General features: G+C 35.2%; 1 protein-coding gene across 1 annotated transcript in view; it reads left to right on the forward strand.

The window, feature by feature from the left end:
- The first annotated feature begins 251 nt into the window (after nucleotides 1-251).
- LOC150095047 (cytokine receptor-like factor 3) overlaps nucleotides 252-27,772 on the forward strand; it is an 87,784-nt gene continuing 60,263 nt past the window's right edge. The window contains exons 1-4 of the mRNA XM_090411472.1: nucleotides 252-426; nucleotides 17,279-17,427; nucleotides 17,621-17,828; nucleotides 23,415-23,496. Coding sequence (XP_090267598.1) covers nucleotides 17,326-17,427; nucleotides 17,621-17,828; nucleotides 23,415-23,496 — 392 coding nt within the window. The 5' untranslated portion in view covers nucleotides 252-426; nucleotides 17,279-17,325. The remainder of the gene's footprint in view (nucleotides 427-17,278; nucleotides 17,428-17,620; nucleotides 17,829-23,414; nucleotides 23,497-27,772) is intronic.

Consider the following 27,772-nt stretch of genomic DNA (forward strand, 5'->3'; position numbering starts at 1 on the left):
CTTTCTCGATTTAATCAGTTCGATAGTAAATTGTTTTTTATTTTTTAAATGGCGGATTAATACCCACTAATAAATGAAGAAAGTTCGTTTCTGCAGAAAGCTTCATTGGCTAAAATCGAAACTATATGTTTCTTAATATAAATTTGTTGATACATTTCTTAGTCGCCAGACGGCCCTGTTTCTTGTCAAAATAACGTATATTGTGCCTTTCTACAACTGTTATGCTATGTAAGATGTAGTGGTTTTGTTGTGTGTAGGTTGTTAAATATTTGTTACTGTGGTTTTTCTTGTTATTAATTACCGTTTATGGGCTTCCAGATATATGTCGCCTATATGAAAGCATGCATTTAATCGTGGGTTTCCTTTATATGGTGCAATATTTGAAATGTTACTTTACGGTAGCAACACGGATTAGTTCTCTTTGAGGTAAAATGTTTATTGCAGTATTTATAACGAATTTTAATTTTAGGTGGTATTCTACATTTTCATGTGCAAAAGTTTTTGTATGGAAAATTGATTGTTTAAAAATATAACTGTGAAGCAAAGTACATGCTTTAGCTTAAACAAAAGTTAAATATGTATGATAAGAATTATTATTAAAACCATATCTCGAGATGAGCATTTCGTGAGGTTCAGAGACAGAAGGGAGGAAGAGATTTTTGGAAGGGAATTTTCTCTCCAATAATTAATAAATAATGTTACCAGTTCCTTTTTATTTTTTACATAATAGATCGATAGATACATTTATATGACAATAAATTCCGAGTAGAGAAGTAATAAAAAATAAATCGAATTGTTGTTACACATAAATACCCAATATTATTATTATTATTATTATTAAAAATATTGGGTATTTATGGACTGTACAGCAGGTTTCTGTATCCTGTGGATTTCTGGAAGCAGTAATGTCTGAGATAGGACTGTGAGAGTGATGGTAGATTCCTTGTTCATTAGCACCTGTTTCCACTATAATTGGTTAAGTCGAGCATTGAAAAATTCTTGGAACATATAGACACTAATCATATTTGATATTTAATGGAATGAAAACAACACAAGGAAGAATGAATTAAATAACCACTTAATGTATCCAGAATTTTATCTCTGTCACAGACACATCTTTGAGGTAATGTACAGTATAAATTGTAACAAACACATAAGCAACACAAAGAAATTGTAAACTTAGTAGACCAGAGTCCTAGCATAAGAAGGGTGCCCTACATGACCTTTCTTATGCTAGGAATCCAGAGTTACAATCCAGACATAGTTTATAAAATAACATCCATATTTATAATTCAATTTTTTTTCCCTTAAAAAGACAGCTACAGATTCTTAAAATAAATAAACATTTGAACTTGCTGTGATTAAACACTGTTTTGTTTTTGTTTAATTCCGTGGATGGTTTCCAAGGCATGGTCTGTTAAGACCTAACCATAGTCATGCATATGGATGTATTTTTTATGTTCTTCAAAGTAGATGTTTGCTGATTTTTCCAATTTGCATGGAGTAGGCCAACTTGCAGGAAGAAGTTGGTCCTTAAGAAAATGGATAAAGGTAGCCAATTTCATGTTGGGGCCCTGAAAGTAGTGCAGAGATTGCATTTTTTAAATTCTGGCTATTTAACATAATCTGGACATAAGGAATAGTTAATTTGTTTCTATAATCTGTAATATAGAGAAGGCAGAGGATTTGGGAAAGGATTAATTCATTTCTATCTTAAGTTTGAATTTTTTTTTTGTAGCTAATTTGAAACAGAAAATATATTACCAGCTTTCCATAAACAACTATGATGGATATTGAAAGTTTATTTTTCACATGGTTAGACTATAATAAATTTAGTTTAATCCTTTATCCAAGTGTGAGCAAACAAAGTTTGCACCTGAAAGTATCTTTAGGACTGGGGTAAGGTAGTACAATGTGTTTTGTAGTACATGTGTTTTGCATTATGGGAGATACTGAGATAGGAGTGATGTTAGCTTGCTCCACCTTTGCAATGAGTTGCCTGGTGTTGTACCACCTTACCCCAGTCCTGAAGATACTTTCAGGTGCAAACTTTGTTTGCTCACACTTGGATAAAGGATTAAACTAAATTTATTATAGTCTAACCAAGTGAAAAATAAACTTTAAACATCTTTCTCTAAATCCAGAGTAATTTAATAAAAAGGTGGCACACCATTTGGCAATTCCTATAGGTAGAGATGACCTTGCTAATGCTTCTGCCTGGTATCTCCACTTGGGCCTTGCTCCCACTGAAGAGATCTCAATAAAGGTTGAAACTAGTCTGGGTAGTGGCCCTTCCCTTAATGCATAACATTATTCTGCAAGGAGATTTGTTTTGCATTATGGAAGATACTGAGATAGGAGTGATGTTAGCTTGCTCCTCCTTTGCAATGAGTTGCCTGGTGTTGTACTACCTTACTCCAGTCCTGAAGATACTTTCAGGTGCAAACTTTGTTTGCTCACACTTGGATAAAGGATTAAACCGAATTTATTATGATAAGGATAGCATAAACGTCTCTTTTGTCTGTAGATTTTCACAAAGAATTACTTATCATATGAGTATTTTATTATCATGAAACATGAAAAACATGAAGTCAAGAGACATTTCTAAGGTACGTAATGGTCTGTTATACTACTTAGTTGTTCATTCTGAGCAGTGTTCTCATTGCTCAGAACAACTGAGCAATTGCTCAGGCTGTGCATTCACTCACCATCTACTCTTCATGCAGAAAAATGTATTTCTCACTTTCTTGCTCCCATCTGCTTCATTCCCCTTGCAACTTCCAGGAATTTTCTATCTTTTGTTTTGATATCTTCTGGAAAATCTGTGGTGCCTATTTGATAAGCATTTTTAACTTATATTTTCAAATCTGTGAATTGCACTGCCTTTGTCTATTCTTATCATTGTAGAGTCCTCATGTCATCTTTGTTTCCTGTCTTTTGTATTTTCTGTAAAGTTGTTCATCCCCTTGAAATTTAAGCAACCAGATCTATGCATAGTAGCAAAAAAAAAAAACAAAAAAACTGTCCTCCTGTTCATCATCTTAAAATTCTTTGCTTTTTCTTCTTTTAGTATAGTTGTACCAGTAGAATATATACTGTGGATTTCCAAAGTTTTCAGTCTTGAAATTAAAGTAAACCTCTTGAAAACTTCTTGAAAAGCTGTGTGAGCACATTCCTAATATTTTCCCTGGCTGTGCATCCTCTTCAAAGCTATTCTTCAAACAGCTATCTCCTTGCAATTTGTTTGTTTATCATATTAATAAATTTAGTTTAATCCTTTATCCAAGTGTGAGCAAACAAAGTCCTGATGATACTTTTAGGTGCAAACTTTGTTTGCTCACACTTGGATAAAGGATTAAACTAAATTTATTATTAGTCTAACCAAGTGAAAAATAAACTTTCAACTTGTTTATCATATTGTTGCCATAAAGGCTGAATAGGAATGATTTCAATAGTGGGCTCTCTGAAGCTCTATGAAATACTTCCCCCCCCCCCAATTCACTTGCGACTAATGGGTTAGCTTTCTATCAGACAGCGAGTAGCTAAACTCATTTGGTGTAACTTAAATTTGTCATATTGTAACCTGTATACAAATCCAACTTAATTTTCCCAGTCTTTACTTGGTAAAAATTAATCCTAATTAATTTTTTCAAAGTTTTCATTTTGGAAAAATGCAAAACTAATTTTTTTTTTTCAAAAATGAAGGGAAAAAAACAACTCTCCTACAAATTGCATTTATACTTTATCATTTCTATTTTATTACCATCCTGAAGTGCATAATATAACCTCTCCTACTCCAATGACAACTTCATCCTGTGATTAACCATGTTCTGGGTGGTATAATCCTAATACTCTTGAGACAAATTGCTGTTAGAAATACCTGTCCAGCCATGATATGCCACTTTGCTCCCATTAAGGGAAATGTGTATACATTTTTCTATATCACATCTTCCCCTCCATGACTATATTTTTATGCAAGCCTCTCTGGGGCTCTTCACTGCATATACAGGTCTAGAGATAGATAAACTTCCTACTTACATGAATAATTAATTTTCACTTAAGCTATTCTTCAAACAGCTATCTCCTTGCAATTTGTTAGTTTATCATATTGTTGCCATAAAGGCTAAATAGTAATGATTTCAATAGTGGGCTCTCTGAAGCTCTGTTATGAAATACTCCCCCCCCCCAATTCACTTGCGACTGTTATTATTAAAAAAATATTATTACCCCCAAGACCTTATGGAGTCAAAGACTCATCTGGGAGGTCTCTTTAATCACACACACAGCTCATCATACCGTGTCTTAAACACATTCACACTTCTTGCAGACACCACACTCTCAGGCAAGGCATTCCAATCATTTACAACTCTGCACGAAAAAAACCTGCCTCTCACTCCCCTACTCAAACCTCTTTATACAGTTTCCAGGGATGACCTCTGGTTCTCCCCTGATCTCCCACTATTTTCTGTAGAACTACTCCAACATTGATCCTATAACAACCCCTTACCAACTTGTAGGTCTCTATCATAACTCCCCTCTTCCTCCTGTCCACCAGACTGCAAATTACATCTTCTCAATCTTTCCTCATACTCAACATTCCAGAGGTCAGAAACTACCTTAGTCAGCTGCCTTTGGACCCTTTCCGACATCTCTTCATCCTTATGAAAACCAGGTGACCAAATCTGGGCACAATAGTCCATGTGTGTCTAATCAAAGTCTTATACAACGGAAGAAGAATCTCCCCACTTCTACATGTCAGTGTCCTCCGCATCATTCCCAGAAGCCTTTGTGTTTTCTTCACAATTTTGGCTGTGTCCCCTAAATTTTAGATCCTTATCCACTATCACCCCCAGATCTCTTATTTCCTCTGCCTCCAACAATATATCCTCACCAAGCATAAATTCTGCATCCCATCTTTGTTTTCCAAATTTTAACAGGTTCGCTGCCAACTACGAGTATACTCGTAATTGGTAAACCAGCTACACAAGCCAGCTACAAGTATACTTGTATGACGCTTACTGCTGGCAACGAGATTACTGTACTGATCTTGAAGAAGTGAAAATGCTTGGCTTGTGGAGCTAGCATCAAAACTGTGTATTCTCATAGACGGTATATGCTCTGCACAAGCCAACTACAAGTATACTCGTATGATGCTTACCGCCGACCTTGAAGAAGTGAAATTGCTCGGCGTACGGGAACAGACCATGCCGAAGTAGCGTGGCAGCGAACGTGTTAAAACCTTACATTTTGCAACATTGAACTCGCATCGCCATTTCCATGTCCAGTCACTCAATTTATTCAAGTCTTCTGGTAAGGCCACTACATCTTCATGGCTCGTCCCAACTTTGAATCATCTGCAAAACAACTGAATATCTCCATCCAAATCTTCACCAATATCATTAATATACAAGTTAAACAGTAATGGTCCTAAAACAGACCCCTGAGGCACTTCTCTAGTGACTTTCCCTTTCCTTGATATTGCTCATCCATACACAATTTGTTGATACCTATCAGATAGCCAGTCTCCAATCCAATGCACTAATCTAATATCCAACCCCATCTGCTCTTTTGACTGTTAACTTATCATGAGGTACTGTATCAAAACCCTTTGCGAAATCCAAGTATATTACTGTGTATCCTTCTCATCTGTACAAGGAAGCAGTCACTTTATTATAATAAGTAAGTAGATTACTAAAACATGATCTCCCTTTAGCAAATCCATGCTGTCCATCAAAGATAATACCATTGTAGTCAACCCAACTCTGGATCCTAGTTCTCACAAGCTTCTCCAACAACTTAATGCAACACCTGACACACAGATAGGCCTCTAGTTTGATGCTTGAGTTCGATCACCTCCTTTATGAAGTGGCACAATCTTGCCCTCCTTCCACTCCTTAGGAACTTGACTGAACGCAAGACTCATTAAAAAAAATATGTCAAGGCAGGTGTCAACTCCCTGGCACATTCTTTCAGTATACGTGGTGATATATTATTAAGTCCCATAGCCTTATTAACATCTAGTTTACTCAGCTTCCCATACACCTCTTGCTCACTTACAGTCAGTCTCTCTTCCCCATCATCAACTGAGCTCAATCTCTCCATGAAGTCACATTCACAAGATTGAAAGACCTTTATGAACTGCTCATTAAGTATCTCCACCACACTGTCCTCAACAGCTGTCTTTATACCATTTTCTCCAATCAATGTCATCCTTCCATAATCATTCTTTCTTTTGTTGGCCACATATCGAAAGAACTCCTTAGGATTCTTTTTGGCTTCATTAGCTAACTGCTGTTCATGCCTCTCTTTAGCTACTCTCACCAACCAAGTCACTCGCCTTGCCTGGTCTTTGTAGACCTCATGGAATTGGTTATTTCCACTTCTCTTATGCTGCCTCCACAATGTCCTTTTTCTCTGTATTGCATGCTTAATCTCTTTATTCATCTATCTCACACCCACCTTATTTAACTTTCTCACCCTTGGAATACATTCAGACATTGCATCTACTAGACTTTTTGAAAATCCTCCAAGCTGTATTGATCTCTTTTCTAGATAACTCCTCATTCCATGCTACACCTGCAAGCTATCTCCTGAGCTCTTCATAATCACCCCCCCCCCTTGTAGTTCCACATATACCCTCTTCTTGCAGAGGCCCTTGCACTGCTGGCAACCACCCAGGTAATCACCTCATGGTCACTCTCACCATTTGGTGGATGATTTGACACCTCATTGATGATTATATCCTCTGATGAGAGATGACCAAATCCAAGAGCCTCAATCCTCGTGTTCCCTCTGTTACATACTGTCTGAGGTAGTTATCCCTCAAAAACTCACTCATTTTCTTTACTTCCAGTTGTTATCTCATCATTCCAGTCTATATTGCCATAATTAAAATCACCCATAATGATCACCCTTTTCTTATTTGCTTGGCTAATTTGATTATACATTTCATTATCACCACCATCCACATTTCCTGGTCTATAACAACATCCCACCAAGTATTTGATTCCATTCACCTCTTCTCACACCATACTGCCTCAAAACCACTATTTCCCTCTTGCATCTCTACTTTGTATGGACATAACTCTTTCTCTATCATCAATAGTACTCTCTTCCCTTTTTACCCCTTCTATCCTCGTGTAACACATCATACCTTTCCATCTCTATTCCTGCCAGGATGTCATCCTCTTCCGACCATGTTTCACTTATTCTGACAATCTTTGGGTGAACAAACGCAATTAGTGCAACCATTTCATCTGCCTTGTTTCTTATACTTCTAGCATTTGTATACAAACACAACAGCTCATTTCTGGATCTACAGCTAGTTCCACTGATACCACTCACTCGATGTGATTTCTCCATGCGCCGCTTGTGCCATTTCCCTTTCTCCTTCATTTTAGAACCCTTTTCAATTCCAACTGTTTCCTCCCGTTCCTTTCTACACATGCTCTCGCCTCCTCTTGGAGCATCCACCTTTCTCATGCTGTGCACCCTGAGCCTCCCTGTTTCCCTGCTCCTCTTGCACACCCATTCTCTCATTTTCTATACTCATTCAACTCCCTTCCCCATTCATAACCACCTCTTCCATCTCTCCTGTCACATGGTGCGACTCACACCATAACCATTCAAATGCAGTCCATCACACCCATACAGCTCACTTTGTCCCTTAAACTCATTCCACACATTAACAAACTGTACTCCTGTCTCATCTCGCATTTCAGCCAGCATATCATTCATAATCCTTGCTCTCTGCATTAGCTACATCTATGTTGAATTGCATTGCTATTTTGAAACCAATATCTTTGCTGTATGTTTCTAAAAAAATGTAACATCTATGGCAAGGTTTGACACATCTGAAAAAATCAAAAAACTAAATGCATTAATAGGATTAAATTCCTCAAAAAGTGTAAGCTAAACCATTTAATTACTACTTGTGAAATTAAAGAGAATTTTTGGTGTATTAAAGCCCATTGGATTTATGTGATTGTGATGGCAGATCATTTGCTTTATAATATGTCAACTTGAAGAAGTCAGAAATCCTTAGCCCTCTTAGATATCGACATCAATTCCATTAAGGTTCTTCATACATCAGTTTTGACTACATAATCATTCATCATATATCTCCTCTCCACCATGTGGAGAGGAGATATATGATTTGGTAGTAGGGGACCATCTCTTTGTAGGGGACCTCTCAGATGTTACTGGCCCTTTTCACCTTTGCCTATTCTTCTCTTACTATAGTCTTTGCTCTATTTCTGAGTTTCTTTTACTGTCCTATTTTCCAGACCACTGCTTGTGCTATGTTTGTTTGTAGCATGACCATGGACATCCTGGTAGTGTTTTACTGATTTGGCCCCTGCTTCAGACCAGATGTGTATCCTGGGATGGCCCAGCCAGGATAAGTTAGCTAGTGGGCTTACCTACAGTGGTCACTGGTACATGTCTCCTTTCCCATTACCTGGGGACAGGGCCCTAAGCTTGCTGTGGTACGAGTATGGCATCCAGAGTAGTGCTGACCTTACACTTCAGAGTACAGTCATTGATAGTGGGTGTCCACATGCAGTTCTGCAATGAGTGTGGGAGTTCTGGTACTGAATTTTAATTTCATTTAAGAATGAGTCTTTCATCTTCATATTTATCAAGGGGACTTCAACAAGCCCTAATCAGATAAAAAAAAAAAAAAAAAAAAATCAAAACACTAGACACCTATAACCAGGGTGGGCTCAACAAATATGCTAAAAAAGTCAAACGATATACAATTTTTTTTTTAAAAAATGACAAACGCTAGACACTTTTAACCAGGGTTCGACAAATATGCTTGCCCATTGCAAGTAGATTTTGTCAACTAGTGAGTAACTGCAGATAGGACAAAATAGAATATTTTTTATTTAATAAAAATCAAATTTAAACAATAAATTTTAACTTTAAAAAGCATAGACACCACTGATCAGTTTATGGAACCCCTGTTGACTTATTGAATTGAGACATATCATTAAAAAATTGGAGGGTCTTGGGCAAGTACATTTTTTACATGGCGAGTGAGATTTTGCATAATTTGTCAAAGCCTGTGTATAACTATACCATCATGTCTAATGATATACTGGACAGGTAAATGTCCCCTTTATTTATTTATTTATTTTTATTCAGAAGGGCTTGAAATGGCTTGGCAGGATCTCAAGAATCCATGATAAAATGCAATTCAGGAGTTATTCTCATTGAAACATCCTCCCAGAAACACTGGGAGTGATTCTTTTGTGCAGTGTGAATTCAGAATACCAGTTATGGTAACTCCCCTTACAAAATTAAATATTGTGAGTGTGATATTGGAGAAAGACCTCTTCAAAGTTCTTGATGAGATTTGCTTTGAATTAAAAGCACAAGGAGTGACTGTTGTAAGAATTATTCTTATATGTAGGGATAGTATTTTAATTTCTATTCTGGTATAAAATATCATCCTTTATTTAACATTCTGAAACCTTACCATCAGTGAAAGCTGGGTATACATCCTGAATCCTTTGCACTGTTTCAAATGCTAGATATATGCTAGAAGCTCATGTTGCCTGTTGTGGCTTTGTCATCTGGGCCTGATGCAGCAGTAAAGAGCATGAAAATAAAAATTGCAAAAAGTAAAATACTGAAATATTCTAACTGCAAGGGAGATTATCCAGCAGTGTAAAGATATAGTGATGACAGAGCAAAAGATATTGAATCAGGAGACAAAGAGGAAGTATTCCACAACATTTATTGGAAAACCTCTTGTGCTGAGAAGTAATAGTAACAAGACATTAATATTCATGATTATCACCTTTTCACAACTATACCATCCCTGAACGATGTGTAATCTCAACAAAGTGAATCCGAGGACAGGAAAAAAAAAATGGTCTTACTTCTGAAGATACACCAAAAGTGATTTCATTACATCAAAACCCACAAATTACAAATATATTAGTAATGTACTCCAAAGGATAAAGGACATATCTCCAGATCTGCTAATAGTTAAGATCGATACCTCTTCCCATTCCAGAGAAAAATTATATAACTACCCAGTATTCTGAATGGAGTAGAATTTGACAACATGGGCTATTTTTCACCAAGGAAGAATGGATACTGGCCATCCAAAATTCATCAAACAGGAAAAATTCAAGACTGATTAAAAAAAAAAAAAAAAAAAAAAAAAAACGCCCTCATAACACGAAGCCAGATAGATACGTCAAAAATAAGTAATGAAATTATTCCTAAACTGGAACAATCATGGATTCTCCAAGAATATTGATTAAATTGAGACCCTTCTACAGAAGTATAAACTAGTGTATTTTTGTGTGCAGGAGACATTCTTCAAACCTACCTGCCCACAGAAGAGCTTCATCCTTGTGGGCAACTATTCTCATTTCTACCAAGTCCCACTCAACATAAATATAGAAGTTGCTGCTGTTCATCTCAGTCAGACCTGTTATTACAATATGCTGCATTTGTTTACCATCCACTCTAGATATCTCCCAGGATGACTTTGATGATCTAATTTTGCAGCCCCCCCTCGCAATGGGGAGATTTAAATAGCCACTGCAGCATGGGGATAGTGCTCATACTAGCTTTAGGAATAGTGTAGAATGTGCATGACAGCAATCTCACTATTTAAGTGGGAAACCAATAACATATAGGAGTCATTTCCCAATGATATTTACTGTTTTACAACAATGTACTCCATTTTGAATATTACATTGGGAATATTGAATAAGTTGACTGGTTCACTCTGTAATCCTTAGCAGAAGTGGATTCTGTGTAGTCAGGTTATCTTCTATCAAAGAAGTAGTGAATCATGTATAAAGTATATAATAGAAGTTGCTATAATTGCAATACTGAAAACATTTGGTCAGTTTCCAACTTTCTCTAAACCAGGGTGGAATGCTGAATGCATAGCATCCAAGATCTTCAGAACAAACTTGGGGTATCTTCAACAGATACCTCACATTCAATTACTTTGAAACATGCCTGAACTCCAGCATGATATATCCACTGTCAGCCAAAAAAAAAGTGATTCCTGAATCTAGCACATATCTTCAGTAACCAGATTCAACCTACACTAAAGAGGTCTGTGATAATTGGACAATGAAGGGCAGATATACTACCCACTCACTTTGCTCGTGGAACACAGTAGATGCACAGCTCATTTAAAAGCAGTTGTTCTTGGGGAGAGTTTTGTCAAAACAGTGGCAGTATCCTATTTTCATCCCACAAGTTCCTGGTCATGAAAAGCGAAGCAGAAAAACATCAAATTTCTTTCACTTCGAATGCTTGAAATCTTAGAACAGGCTGTTTATGAATCTATCATAACATATTAATAATGGAATCACTTACATTAATTTAAATGTAAAATTTTATTTGTAAAATTTTTGACTGTTTCATAGCCATTGTGAATACAGTTGTAGGAAAACGTAAAATAAGAGAACAATTCAATTGAAAGTGCATGATATTATGGGCCCTATCGGCTTCAGGAGAATAGTTCCATATGCATTAATAGGTATCCAAAATAAATTACAATAAAATAATTTAGTTAATAAATTATTTTTAAATATAAACAATAAATTAATTACAAATTAAGGAATACGTGGATGGTGATCACGTATTATTAGTCAGTATAACTTCCCCAAATTGAGAAAGTGTAAGGCAATTGTTTGTGTTCCGGTTTGGGTTGTGAATGTGTGTATGTGTGTGCTTCGCAACTTTCTTTGTATAGTCATTTTCAAAAGAAAATGACTTTTGTGTAACACTTTGGTTTTGCTCCACCGAATCCTGTGTTTTGTAGATAATGTGTAGCTTGCTAAACCAGATTTGTTTGTTTTTTAAGTGAAATGTATTCTTGATGTTCTTCAAGACAAATTTATGCAGAGTGACCAGTCTATCCATAATAACATAAGCTGCAAGAGCAGAGGATTCTGTGAACTCTAGGATAAGAAAGAGGATGATATTTGTTTTTGTGAGAGATAAAGACAGTATTCAGCTTGCAAACTAGATAGACTTGTAAGTTAATCTGTTGAAGTAGTCTTGCAATTTTTCTGAAAGTCCTTTAACATATGGAATACAAATTCTGGTAATTTCTTCATGAGGCAGGGTTAAGACAATGACCATAATTATTGATTATTTTATTGATAGGTTTGTATTATAACCATTAGATATAAAGGTAGTTCTGATAATAAACAGTTCTTTGTTTGGAAAAGAATCTGTAGAACATATTTTATGTTCTATGGATTCTTTTCTTTTTTTGTTTTCCTATAATTTGTATTGACAATGACTATGAAACTTTGCTGAAAATTTTACAAATAAAGACATTTAAATTGATGTGATTTCCTTATTATTCGTTATGATGAATTCTTCCTCTTACGTTCTCAGTTTTTAGAACAAGTTTATGACTCTACTGAAAGCTGCTTTGCTTTAATGCTGACCAACTGCTGTTAGCACCAAATGACATCCATTGGTTTGGTTTTTTAACCTGTATTTTCTAAACTGCTGGGTAAAGGCCTCTCCCATTGCAAGAGGTTGGGTCTGCTTCTCCCATGGTGACCCACTCCATCTTGGGAGTGTATATATAATTGTATAAATGAACGTGTGAAGGTGAAAGATAATCTCAAACATTTATGCCCGTGGCAGGATTCGAACCTGCAGCATTTTAGCTGGAGAGCGAGTATGCTAACCACTCAGCCCACAAGGCTGATATGACATCCATTATGAGATGCTTATAATATATTGCCATTCTCCATACATCTGCTGCTGTACTAGTCAGCAGAATGTTCTCTGAGAATCTATTTCTAGGAAAAAATTATTATTAGCTTTTTTTTAAACCAGGTAAGAATCTCAAAAATATACCAAAAAATTATTGTTGTGCATGGTCTTGTTAATAATGGTTAACTCTTGACTTTTATGGTTTCAAGAGTAACCACCTTTTTTTTTCCCCCAAGATGTAATCTACTTCCTGTAAACATTCAACATTAGATCATTTTATGACCTTTTTTTTTGACCACTAGTATTAATAAATTAAAGACTTAATTCGGTATGTTAGTCAAGTAAATAATTGTTTAATATCCAACTAGTTTCACTGACTAATATCTGTCAGCATTTTCAGGGATACACTGGTAAGCAATGGAAAGTAACAGAAACTAACTGACAATTCTAAAAATTATATAAAGTTATCACTGTGCATGATACAATACGTGTGTTGCAAGTACAACATTTTGTTTGTTGAGATATTTATTGTAATTTCATGAAAGTTAAATGATCTAATTAGTTTTCCATATATCTGGTAGGATTAGGCCTTGATTCTTATTTAAGTTACCTGTTGAATGGGCGACTGTAGTAGCTTCTTTGAATGTTCTGGAATGGTAGTTCTCTTCTATGTAGGGCATATGACTCATATCCCATTCAATATTATGGTTGGTAGAGGCAAAGTGGGAAGCAAGACCTGATATATCTTGTCTGTTATTCCTTACATAGCCTATGTGCTCTTTCTTTCTTGTTCCAAAACTTCTAGATGTCTGTCCGATGTAATTGATGCTGCATGAACAGGGTTCCAGAGTATTTGTAGAAAGGATGGCTATCTTTTGGGGATCATAAACTTTTGAATGGTCTCAATAGGTTTGAAGGTTACTCTGATATTGTATGGTTTAGAAGAAGAGCTAATTTTTTGGATATGGTACTAACAAATGGAATTATTATAGAGCTGATGTATTGGGTTTCATCTTGTTGTCTTTGTGGTATGTCATTAAAGAGAATTTTGTTGATGAGTCTTGTAGGGTAGCCATTTAGGGATAGATCTCTGGATATTTTCATTAATTCTTCTTGTAAGTCACCAGGGTCTGTAGTTCACTGTATAGCTCTTTTTTTTTTTTTTTTAAACATATGGATAATGCTGAGTTTCTGGGATATGTGGTGAGATGAGTCAAAATGGAGGTAGCATCCAGTGTTGGTAGATTTCTATATACCGACAGGTTGATGCTATTGTCAGTTTGTTTCTTAATAAGGACGTCTGGGAATGGAAGTTTATTATCTTTTTCTAGTTCCATTGTGAACTTGATAGTGTTGTGGAAGCAATTAATTTTGTTTAGATAATCTATTAGTTCTTCTTTTTCATGATTCCAAATGATGAAGATGTCGTCAACATAGAATTTAAGTTACCTGTTGAATGGGCGACTGTAGCAGCTTCTTTGACTGTTCTGGAATGGTAGTTCTTTTCTATGTAGGACATATGACTCATATCCCATTCAAATTATGGTTGGTAACAATAACTAGGTTAGTTTCCTAGTTTTTGTTACTTTCCATTGCTTACCGGTGTATCCCTGAAAATGCTGACAGATATTAGTCAGTGAAACTAGTCGGATATTAAACAATTATTTACTTGACTAACATACTAAATTAAGTCTTTAATTTATTAGATCATTTTATTTGAATGAAGATATCATTATAGAATTTTCCCTTAAGAATGAGCACCTGGTATCAGTTTTCATTAACATAGAAAAAAATATATGACACAACTTGGAGGTTCAGCATACCAAAGAACCTATGCAACTTTAGAAGGAATCTCCCACTTTTCATCAAAAACTTTCTAACTGAACCTTTCAAGTCCATGTGGGAACCTCTCTCTCTTCTCCAAGAGGAAAGTCCTGTAAAGGTCAGTTTTAAGTATCATGCTATCTGCAGTCGATTGAACTTGATAACAAAACAACTTCACCCTAAGCATTTGCCTTCTCTGTAGATGACTTCACCATACAAGACCATTAATGTGTGCTTTTGCTGCAAACATAGTCTTCATCCTCCCAAGCTAAGATCAAGACCAACAGTAATCTTAGTTGCATAAGAAAGTTCCTGGGACTCATATTTAATAAAAACATTCTTGCTCCACAGTGGGATAAGTGCCAAAGAGTAGTAAATGTCCTTTGCAACCTGTTTTCCACCTTCTGGGGCACAGACAGATGTTCTTTACTTAGTCTCTACTGAGAACTTATTCAACTAAGATTCCATTATGGATCCCAAGTCTCTGACTGAGGGAATGATTCAGCATTTGGATCTTACTTACCATCAGGCAATTAGAATTGCAACTGGAGCATTCTGGAGGTCACCTTTTTCTAGTTATGTTGAATCCATATGAGAACTATCACCCATATATTGAACCACTATTCACATTTGGTCAACAATATCTTTCTTAGCAAAATACAATCAAAATAAAATCCTTGCCAAATCATTCCACCCTTTTTTAGTCAATGTTGGGGAAACTTATATAACACAGAGGATGTTAGCTTTTAAGTTACACTTTGATATACACATACTAGCCACTGAATTGGAAACTTTTATTTAATACCATGTTGGACATATAGGAATGCAACTGCCAATACTGATCCTCTTCAATTTCATCGGTCAGGAATAGCCTTCATCAAATGCTTCAGTCGTTTAGTCAATTGCTCTGCACAGGAAGTTTTGTTTATCTTTACAAGCCTTTTCAGGCGACAATGATCTTGTTCCGACTACAGTTATGCCTCTTAGATAAGCAATGTAGGTTATTTTTCCATTGATTAAACACCTGGGATATCTAACCTTTTGAGAAACCAATCAGCTCTGCTGTTTTCAAAATTGTTGCTCCAACCAGATAGGCATCCACAATAAGCCCTTTATCAAACTTCAAAAGATCCTTTGTTTTTCCTATTGTTATCGACAATATTGTCTATTACTGACCAGCAGCATTCTTAAATAGTTGCCTAGAACACGTGAATTTCCAAGTTTGCACATGAAATGACTTCACACCCAAATTTTGTTTGCCTACACTTGGATAAAGGATGAAACCAAGAATAAAATTTCTTGGCATCTTTAATTTATAGTTTAACCAAGTGAAATAACTTCCATCTATCTCTAATCCCAAGTATTTTAGTAATAAGGTGCGACATCTTTTGACATACTTGTATATGGAAATATGATTTCTGCATTACTTCATTACCTTGGTATAACTTCTCCCACTGATGAGACCTCAATAAAGGTCAAAACCAATCTGGGCAGTGGCTTTTCCCATAATGCATAGCATTATACATGTTTGTAAGGACATGTATAATGCTATTAGTATATCATAATGCAATGCAATATGTGCATTGCATTATGGGATACTAAGGCAATTGATGTGAAAGTAACCCACTTAGGAAGTGACTTCACACATAAACTTTGTTTGCCTACTCTTGGATAAAGCATGAAGCTGAGAATATAATTTCTTAGCATCTTTAATTTCTGATATAGGAAATGATTTAAGGGAAAATATTCCGTTATTTTCCAATGATGGAAAGCTCGGAAGAACAATAGTCAATCAATGAAGATTTATAGATCTTGCAGGATGACTTAGACTGGCAGTGGACAGAAGATAGTGATTTCATTATTGTGCAAATTGTTATCTACGGGATTGTGCACAGTAGGCCAAATGTGGCCTTATTAAAGACTAATAAAGGAGAATAATAACTTCCCCATTCCTGCTTGTTAGTGTGCTTAACAACTGAGTAATCTGATGTGTGCTTTTTTGGCCACCTTTACAGTGTGCCTTCTAAACAACTCTGTCTCCACAATTGTCCCCACAAATCCCTAACTTCAATTTCCTGCAGTCCATTGCCATCAGTGTAGTACACAGCTTGTAATCTCTTCATCCCAAAATGCATCGCCTTTCACTCGATCACATTAAAATGTGGCCAAGTATAAGGCCATGTGCTAGATTCTGTGTGGATGAGGAAGTGTCAGTAAGGAGGCAGAGGCGAGTGACCAAATTTGTGGCAGGTTTATTTCCTAGGATATATTGTAAGTTTATGGACCTCAAAGACTAATTAATAGGCAAAAAAGGGGAGGGACATAGTGAATTATACAGTAAGTTATTAAAGTGAGTTTTATGGCATTGACACTGTAGACTTTTCACTGTATGGCAAGAAGTGAGAGAACAAGGGTCACTCCCAAAAATTGTGTAAGAATATAGTTAACCAAAGTTGTTGCTTATAGGGTGGAGAATTGGTGGAATGGGTTGTTAGAGTGGTCGAGTGCTTTGTTAGTGAATGAGTTGTCAAGGAGAGGTATCATAAGTATTGTGTGAACAATGGTTAGAATGAGCCTCCTGCATTCTTATCTTTGCCACTCAGCCAACGACTAGGTTGGCATTACTAATAGTAATAAATTGTGCAATAGGTTTTTAACTTTTCATGGATGAGATAAAATTAATAAGTTGCTTTCATTCTTATATAATATACTTCATTTTGGGTGTTTTTAATTTCAGATTACTGCTTGAATTTTTCTGTTTGCATATTATTGATTGATGTCATAATGAGTGCTAATCTGACTGTAGCAGAAACTGTGGAAAAAGCTAGAGAATACCATTTGGAATTGCAGAATCTGTTGTTAAAGCTGGATGAAGCAGAATCTCAAGTATAGCTGTTATTTTGTACTTCACATAAACAAATGAATATTTAGTAATTTATGTGCATAATTTATTAAATTGAATATTATAAATAAGTGTGTTTTTAAAATTCAATGGTTATATTGTTTTGAAACAGACATATTAATAAGTAAGAATACTGAATAATTTTTTTCAAAATTTTAACGCTTGCTTTTTATATAGATCCAGCAGACTTCGGAGAAAGCTGAAGAGACAATTCAAGACCATTTTACTAGTATAATCAAAATAGTTGTCACAACTCTTGAGCATAGGAGGAGCAAATTACTGATGGATGTTGCTAACATACGTAGTTCTTCAATGAATCCATTGGCTGAATGCAGACAGTTAGTTGAGGAAAAGCTCTTAACTGCTATGTCACTTCTTGAAGAAGGTTTGCAGTTCTTGTCTTTTGAACTACTATACAGTGTGTTAATTCCATATAATATTTACTATTGTTAATAATTATGTTTGCATCCACATACATAAGCCAACTATTTATGTTTTCTGCCCTTGCTTAAGGGTCAGCACTAAATAACTATCAGAAGACTTTTGTATAATCTGTTCTATTCCATATGATAGAGTGCTACTTTTGATAAATAAGTTGTCTTCTGAGTAGAGAATTTGAATGAAATGGTACTAATGGTTTTGAAAGTGTGAAATAGAGGTGGGCAGGATAGGATATTTAGTGGGATATTGCTATAAGCCAGGGAACACAGAGAGTGATGAGCAGGAAATGTTTAGGCAGAAAAACTTAGCAAGTGATGGGAAGTATGAGAGATTTTAACTATAGCGGTATAAACTGGGCAGAGGAAACGGTGTATAGTAAAGGAATGGAATTTCTGGAATTCTTGAGATGCAGATATTTCAAGCAACATGTAGAAGGATCAGGAGCTATGGATTTGATTCTAGCATCAGAGGATTTGATTGTAACTGTCATCAGTGTGCCTGTTTAGTGAGAGTGATCATGTAGCCTTGATGTAGATGATGAATAGACACGCAGAAGTATCACGGAGAAAGGAATTTATGTGGAATTAAGGTAGATGACTATAATAATCTTAGAAATCAGCTAGGGACAGTTCCATGGGTGAAAGAATTGGGAGTGATATCAGCAGTGCATAGGAGCTAGTTAACATGTTCACACCAGGGTGATCATCACTCTCTCGCCATATCCCTAGCTATCTGACAGGGCAAGAGAAAAACACTATGCCTTTTGGAAAATTTGGCTTGCATATTGGCAAATATGCAAGCCTTTCATGTTGTGATGGTGCTTTGATTGCAACCAAATCTGCATGGGGGGGGGGGAACTGACATATTTGTTTTAGGATATATTAGGAAACAGTAATTAAGGAGAATGCTATATTTGGTTGGTATATTTGAATTACTAAAAGGTGTAAATATGCGAACCATCATTAATGAGGTCTGACACAGAAAAAAGGAGACTGTGCCTGTATCTCTTTTTATTTAACAAATTGAGAAAATCAATTACAATCTCCTTCAAAATAGTTCCGTTCTGAGTTGACACACACAGCTGCATACAATGTTGCCAATGTTCAAAGCAATTCTGCAGATCATTTTCTGAAAGGTTGTTGAGGATCTCCATCGTTTTTGCTTTCACATCTTCTATGATAAAAAATGGGTTCTTTTAAGTACCCACTTGATCTTTGGGAAGAGCTAAAAGTTGCAGGGAGCCTGGCAAATAGAGTGGGTGCTCAAGCACAGTGATATTGTGATTAGCTAAAAACTGCTTCACATACAAAGCATTGTGCTGGCACATTGTCTTGGTGCAAATTTCAACCGTTTCTCCAAAATTCTGGTCATTTCCTTCTCATGCGTTCGTGCAATTTTTGTCAATCAAGGTAATACTGCTGATTTATCATTTGACCACTGGGAACCCGCTCTGCCATTACAGTACCTTGGATATCGAAGAATCAACATGGCCTTGAACTTCGAACTACTCGTGTGCTTTTTTAGTCTTGGAGATGTTGCTGACTTTCACTGCATTTATTTAGCTTGGTTTCTGTATACGTAAATATCCAAGTTTCCTCACAAGTAATTACCGAATTCAACAAATCTGGTTCATCCTTAATGCTTTGCAAAAGGTGCAAACACAGTTCCTTGTGACGTTCTTTTTGTTCATTTGACAACATTTTTGGAACCATTTTTGAATAAACTCTTTTTGTTATTCAATTCTTCCATTAAAATGTGTCGAACATTTTCTCCTCTCCAAATGAACTTTCTCAGCTACAGCTTGAACACCCAACCTTTTGTCTTTTCGAATGACATCTTGCACTTTTTTAATGTTGTGAGCGGCCTGGGCAATCATTATCTTTCACTTTCTCTGCCTTTTGAAAATTGTTTGTGCCATTCAAAAACACATGCATGAGACATGCATTTCTTCACCTTAAGCCTTATTCTTCTGCAGCTTCGCTGTTTGTGGTGAGTCTCCTCTACAACTTCTTGTCTTGGGCTGTAGCCACATCCAAGTTCTTCGTCCTCAAGTCCTCCTCCTCCACCATCTCCCTCCATCTCTTCTTTGGCCGTCCGCGCTTCCTCTTTCCCTGCACATCCATCTGCATGACCTTTCTTCCCACATACTCTTCCTCTTTCCTCATGACGACCAAACCATCTCAAGCTTACCTCTTGTATCTTTGCTCCTAAGTTCGTAACTTCTTCTCTTGATTTTTTGTCCCTCAGTCAATAATTGAAAAGTTTCTGTCATGGATTTCTTTAGTTTCACAAGAAACTTGATGTTAACTCGCTGTTCGCTCTTGCACTCCAACATTTTCCCACCGAGGGTAAGAAAATGTCTATATTTGAACACGAGTCCACTTGTATTGAGTAAAGCGATGGAGTTGAGCTTTGTCTCATGGTGACAGGTTAGAACGTGCTCTGTAGCCATCTCTTTGTCTCTCTCCTCTCGCTCTCCATTCCCAAGCTATAGGGATAGTTGTTTTTTTGTGTCGGACCTTGTAAGCCGAGCCTCCATAGCTCAGTCGGTATAGGCGAAACCCTTTGTTTGGAAAGACCTGGGTTTGATTTCTGTTCATGATGAGGAACCCTTATCTGGTCTCTTTTGACTAAAAGTGAGTTAGCCAGTCTCATATGGAGGTAGATGGTTTTTCATCCCTCAGAACACATGGGTCTACAGTCATAAAATATATACTTAATCCCTCATTAGGAGGGCTCAATCTGCCCTAAGGGACGAGGGAAGAAAGGGGGGACCACCATACTAAATAAATCATTAAGCCACGCGAGGATGGAAAATATAAAGGAGAGAAAGAACAAGTGTAAATAGAAATGTTAATTTAATATCACATAATAATAATCACAAGTAATAATAGTATCACAAATGTTAATTCTTAATACTTTGCTTGCCAGTAATGAAAACATTACTGGCAAGCAAATTACTAATAATTAACATTTATGATATTATGTGTGTCCTATAAGTTGCTAAGTAAGGCAAATAGCATGTGATCCTATAAATTCTAAACATGCATATATGATGGCATAATTAAAAAAAAAAAAAAATTTATGAGGAGAGGGAAAGAGATTTGTTTGCAATTGGAGGGCCAATGAACTAATAATGTTCATTGGCCCTCCATATACATGTTGGTTGATGGAGCAGCAAATCATCAGCATTTAAAATTTGTTGTGCTTGTTATGTGTATTTATTTTTTTGTTTTATTCATATTTTACTCAGTTTTCTAAGAATTCTTTTGTTTACTAAGGATCAGTATATATACTTTTTATACAGTAATAGGATACATAAATAATTTGATTATCATCGGAATTCTCTACCCTTTCACCAATCCTACATTCATTAAAATTTTTTTGTCAGTGGCTGTTTTTCTTATCAGTAATAGATATCTCATATATAATTAAATAATGGTGAATATTGTTGGATTCTTTTGCAGGAATCCAGCAATATTCACCATTTGAATGCATGTTAAGTGATCACTGTCTCTAATTTTGAATCCAGTAAAACAAGTATTATAGACATAGATAAAAAAATGTGCAAGTTGAATAGTGTGACTAAATTTAATGTTTTAAAAAAGGATCAAAGATAACTTTTTTTTTTTAAATACATTTTATATAAAAATAGGTTTGAAAAAAAGAACCATATTATAAACTTGTGAAATATGAAAAGACTAAAAAAAATAAATGACAGCCAAGGAAGTCGTTTGCAAAGATATATAAAAAAAAACCCAAAAAATTTGCAAAATCAGGAGAGAAGAAATTATGCAAAATTTTTGTCAACTCAGGATGTTCCTTTTAAAGGACATGAAGAAAATGATAGAAAAACTAAATTATTTTTAAAAGTAAACAGTAAAAGTCATAGTAGTACAGAAGGTATATCATGAGGATTGCAATATTCTGAAGATTTTTAGTGATGTATAAAGATAGATACTCTAGATGTCTGGAGTAATTAAATGTTCCAGAATGGTAAAAATTTTTTATCATTAAATGGCAGAAAAAAAAAAGCTATCAAACTGAATGTGGAAAAGCAACTAGAGAAGATTACGTATAATCTATGTTTATATATATATATATATATATATATATAAGGTAATGATCTTCACATCTTCTGTAAAGAATTTGAGCAGACTAGGTTATCTTTTCATTGCTTTCATTGAATGTGTATCCTTTTATTAAGTATACGGATGATATTATTGAGCATACAAAGATTAACTGACAATTTAGCTGGCAATTACATTTTGTATTAACTAAATTTATGAAATTTCAATGTTTTCTGAGGTTAATTTTAAAACCTTGTCTCCTTTTAAATCTAGACAGATGGGTTAGTCTTTGTTCACAGTTTGACAGTGGACATTGCAGTAGGTAGTCCATGCAGTGTAAATGCGTGCATGCGCATGACATAGTAACAGTGGCATCTCTATGGTTGAGTAGTTCCAATACTTGCCCAGGAAAATCTCTTCTATGAATAAATTTTATTAAGCCTTTTCACCCAGGGCTAAGTTGAACTGAGACAGCAGTATTATTTCAAGAAATCCTACAAAAGGCAAACCAGCCTTTGAATAAACTCATTCAACAGACATAAAAGCTGCCATTGAAAACTTAAGCCAGCAGAATGTTAAAAATGATGCTTTATCAAATTCATGCAGGTGAAGAAGTGACTTGATATTTGTAATAGCTTTCATATTGTTATATATGAAGAGTTATTTATACTCTTGTACATGTGGCTTATCAGTTTTATCACTGGCTTTTGTGTACTGTTTTTTTTTTCTTTTCTAGTGCTTCTTGCATGGCTTGCAGAAACTTAAACTGCTTTCAGTAACTTCTGATAATAAACACTGAGTTTTGCAACATGCAAAACTCGTCAAATTCCTGATATGTACCTTCAGGGAAGTGTACAGAATATCTGATAGGTGATATGAATGTTACTGACCAATTTTCTCAGTTTTTATGATTAATGGTTCCAAATTAAGGATAGCAAACAATCTGAGCTTTCAGTGCATGGTGTTCTGATTGCTGTGAGAAAAGTTGAATATATTGTTATTACCAGATAACAAACATCCAGTACACCATTTACTGTTTACTCTACTATAGAAATATGTCACAAAAGTTATCTAGAAGTTTTTATACTTCAGATAGCATCTTACAGCACTTCTACCTAAGCTGTTGAGTAATGTCATGAGTCAACATGTTTTTGTAGCTGCAAGTAAGTATTGTAACTGTAACAGACAATTTCTAGATTAAAAACACTTTGGAATGAATCATCTGTTACATATGGTAGTTAGTTAAAGTAATTAATTTAGCTGGAATTTTTTTAAAGAAATTGATATCTTTAAGTTGATCCTTTTGCAGTGGGCTATTTAATGCAATAATAATTTAATTTCATAACCAAAATTGATGAAATCCACTATGTAGTTTTTTTTTATCAAATATGAAATAGAAATGTCTGTATGTTTTAAAATGTTTATTCACAGAAAATAATTCTTTTATATCATTTTTTAAGGGGATGGTATTTTGAAGAATAATTTTAATACAGATGAAGACAAAATATGTTCTTTGTTAGAAAAATCTTCAGTTTTAGGAAGGTGAGAGAAAATGTAATGCATACATTTGTTTCTCTTCATACTTTTTTCTGTTATAATTTTATTATAATACTTTATGAGTACAGTGCTAGCTGAGATTATATTTTCAAGTTCCATCATCTTACTATGGATTAAAATCCTCTTATATAGAAAAAATGAAAACTAGACCACTAATGCAAGGTCAGATAATAGGGATGCTCGAATGTATATTCCTCATAGATGTTTTATGCAGTAATATATGAATTTAATGTATATTTTATTATTACATGATATCTCACCTTCCATATATCCAGTGTTTTCAGACTCATGACTTAAAAATCCAAAAATTGTTTGCTCTGCTGTCTGCTATATGCAATTAAATTTATAGATTATTTCAATATAGAATAACTACTACTTAAAAGTCTAAAAATCAGTCACTCCAATATCTCTTTTCAGTGATTATCCAAATTTCCTATCCTAAGATACTCCCCCCCCCCTCCAGACCGAATGATTCTTATGTTATGTCTTGTTTATTGTAGTAGACTATGATAGAAAGCTTACTTTTGTGTAGAAGGGAAGGAGGAAGAGGGAGCCTGAATCATGAAATGACATAATGAGTTTATGCAAATATGGAGTTCGATGCCATCTTCTTGGTGTGAATTTCATCACTCAATGTAAGACTACTGTCTAACTTATTTGGAAGCTTGAAGTAGCTTGAAAAAGTTCCGTGTTTGGTCTTTAGAGCAGGGTTTCTGGATTGCATTAAAAAAAAAAATCATCTAATGCCTTTTATTCCCTTGTAGAGAGTAGGTAGGCAAGGCTGTTTTAGTAATATCTAACTTGTGGAGACAATGGCAGATCAATCCCCACTGTAGCTAATTAGAGATAACTGGCCCAAGGCTATCACTAATCTTAAACAGCACCCAGTGAAGAGATTAGGCTAACAAGTCGCTCCATCTCATGGTCCCTCACTTTAACACAATATTTTTAATGTCTGAAATATTGTGGGTCCATTTTTCTTGAGTTTAGAGGACAAAAAAAAATCCAAGTTTCTGACTGAAAAAATCAACTTGCCCTTGCCAGAAATAGACGGAAAAAAAAAAAAAATTTTTAGCCCACCCTTGGTACTAATCTACTATAGGATTACAACTTTTTGTGAGTGAGTGGGTTGGAGTTACATAAAAAAAAAAAAAAAAATTCTGTCTCTGAGATCTGCTCGGTAGTCAGTTTACAATAGTTGCTTTTTTTAAGGACATTTATAGTAATGTGACTTGTCTGTTCGATGTGGGAGAGTGATAACAGAGGTATAGACAATGCTGTTTCCAGGTTAGATCATGCCTGAGGCAAACAATTAAATATCACCCCTGACAGATTATAAAACAAAAATATAAGAAAATCTCCAATTGCTATTTTGTTTTTATTATAAGAGAAACATTAATGCAAAACGATTACAATAATAATATTAATTAAATGTTTGCTCTATTGGGATATCGCACAATAAAACTGTTTGTAAGCTCTTCTAAATTTAAATTATAAGGTATGTCTGCCTCTAGTTGCTAGACCAACCAATCTTTCTTGGGTCATTGCTGTTTGCAAATAATTTTTAATCAGTTGGCTTGGAAAAACTTCTTTCCACACTTTCTACACTAACAGGAATTGTTAGCATAGCAACGGCACCTACTGCAATATGGCTGAATGAGTGCCCTTATTAAGCCATGCCGTGAGGCAGGGTGCCTCTATGCTACACCTTGTCAACAGAACTGGATATAGATTTCTTCACTGGATTTAACTGTCTTATACTTGACAAGAAATTATATTCTTGTTTTCTCTCATATTTTATCTAAGCATAAGTTTAGTCTCTCAAGGAATCATGTTGGAGGTTTAATGGAAGATTAATAGCACAATGGAAAGGAGTAAAAACTAATTTAAATGCTTCCAATATTTCATCTCAGTCACTGAGACGTATTCAGGGATTACAAATAACTTTCGTAAAGCACAACAATCAAGACAACATAATATTAAATAAAGTGTGCACCATAGAGATTGCACCACTCTAGAGTGGTGCACCCTCTATGGGTGTTTGTAGGTAGCCTAGGATGTAAAGTGGGACCTCTGACAATTATTGTTTCCCAAATTTTTTTGAAGTTTTATGCATCCAGTTAGCTCAGGATAGAGAGACTTGGAAGATAATTTGCAATATTTAATTTTTAATATAAATCTCTTTTCACATTGTATCATATTGTGAATAAACTCTGATGGTTGTGGAGCATGGTTGTTTTCTTTCAGGAAATCCTGTGGGTTGTATTCAATGCAAGGCCAGATTGACCATAGTCGTGTTTGCAGATGTAAGATTTATATTCTTCTAAGCAGATAGATTAGCAACCATCTGTCTGTCCGAAATAAGCTAGCTTGCAGGAACAGGGTATCTTATATACTCCAAGCACTAAGAGAGGAGGGAGCTGATCTTTGGTAGATCAGATAAGGATAGCAAGTTTCCAGTGGGGTTTAAAAGCTATGTAGAGGTTGTACATTTTTTAAAGACCTGACTATTTTTTTTCTGATCTGCTATGGATGTAGGGGATGGTTCAGAAATGCCATCACCATCCCCTACATCTGTGGCACATCAGTTATATGGTTATATTATCATGTGGTATCATTTTATAACCTAACAGTTATAAAAATGACTGGGAACCTGACCCCATCTTAAATGGAGTTAGGTTTGCAGTGTGTGTGTGTGTGTGTGTGTGCACACACACACACTGGGAACTCAGAAATTTTACCAGGTTTTAAAGCAAACATTATTGTGGTTTAAAAGGATAATTGTTTTTAGAATCACTTTGACAAAATGCATAAGCAACTGTTGGATTCATTTTGTCTGTCTATAGGCAAGTTATTTTTGAGAATCTGGCTGGACCGAGTCAGTATTTGGAATCCTTACAAAAATTGGCGATCTTAATATTCATTTCAGTCCAACTATTTTCAGGGATGCAAAGGACAAATATTATTAAAATTATCTCATATCATCTACCCCTCACATGCTAGGCTCAGAGGCCTGTCATGTCCAGATTATTTTCAGAGTTTAATATAATCTCCATTCTGCCTTTACATTGTTTAACATTTTGTTAAGGTTTGTATTCCTGTCAGCAAACCTTTTTTGTTGATGTGTTTGATAAGTATGGTTACTTTAGTAGAAACTTCATCAGCGGTAATGAGGCATTTCTCATGGAGTAGTTCTTTTAACTTAGTATACATGTTAAAGTCCTCTAGAGGGCTTGTGTGAGGTCTATTGGGAAGGGGAATTGAGGAGGCACTTGTCATTCATACTTTGCCATATCACATACTTCGCGTGAAACACATGGCCTTGCAATGTCATGCAAAATGACTGTTTCATAGAATAAGAACACCAAGAAACAGAAAACATGTGCGCACACACACAATTTACTTAGCGCCTGGCATGCAACAGACATGAAGGTGGAAATTATTACATCACCACATTATCTACACACACACACACACACACACACAGTGTGTAAAACTTTTGAAATGATTCATCGAAACCTAATTAATGCTGCACTAGAGGCATTAATCCTGTTCAACATAATTTGCTATATCTGTCAGTTGGTGTATTCCAGGAGTGTTCAACCCGTCATCACGATTGACCGGTTATATAATGATATATAATGATATTATACATCTTCAATATATATATTATACATCTTCAATGATATATAAATGATATTATATATCATTATATATAATATAAATATTATATATAATGATAAATAATATTTTATTTATCATTATTTTGTATTATTTTTAATTCGCTTTAAGTTTATTGCTATTGTTTATTTATTTTTCGTTAAAATTGTCAAATCAATGGGCCGGGTAAATGAATTAATTTGAATCAGTGGAAGTCAAACAGCAAGCCGAGTGAATACAATTATAAGCAAAATGTAAAAACTCGATTGTAGCTTAAATATTAAATATTCCAAAGCACATCACACCGATTTTTTACTTAGGTTAAGTTCCATGTGAATATTGTAAAAAAAACAAACTTTGTTTGTCTCGGTATAGTTTGTATTAGATATTTTTGTAAATAACTCTTTTGAAGCTAACTGTATATACTGCTTTAATAAGAATATGTTAGAATGTTAAAAACAAAGGCAATGTTTCTGTTGCTAAAGCTGTACATGGCGGCATTAGAAAGATTGTTATTGAAACTTGTATGTATGAGAAAGGCTTGCAGGCGCTAAGTGTAAACATCTCCGAAGTCAGTCAGAAAGAGTTCAAACAACTTTAC

Source organism: Typopeltis vanoorti, chromosome 21, assembly GCF_054136105.1.
Source record: "Typopeltis vanoorti isolate ZY-2024b chromosome 21, IOZ_Tvanoo_1.0, whole genome shotgun sequence".
NCBI classification, from domain to species: domain Eukaryota; kingdom Metazoa; phylum Arthropoda; class Arachnida; order Uropygi; family Thelyphonidae; genus Typopeltis; species Typopeltis vanoorti.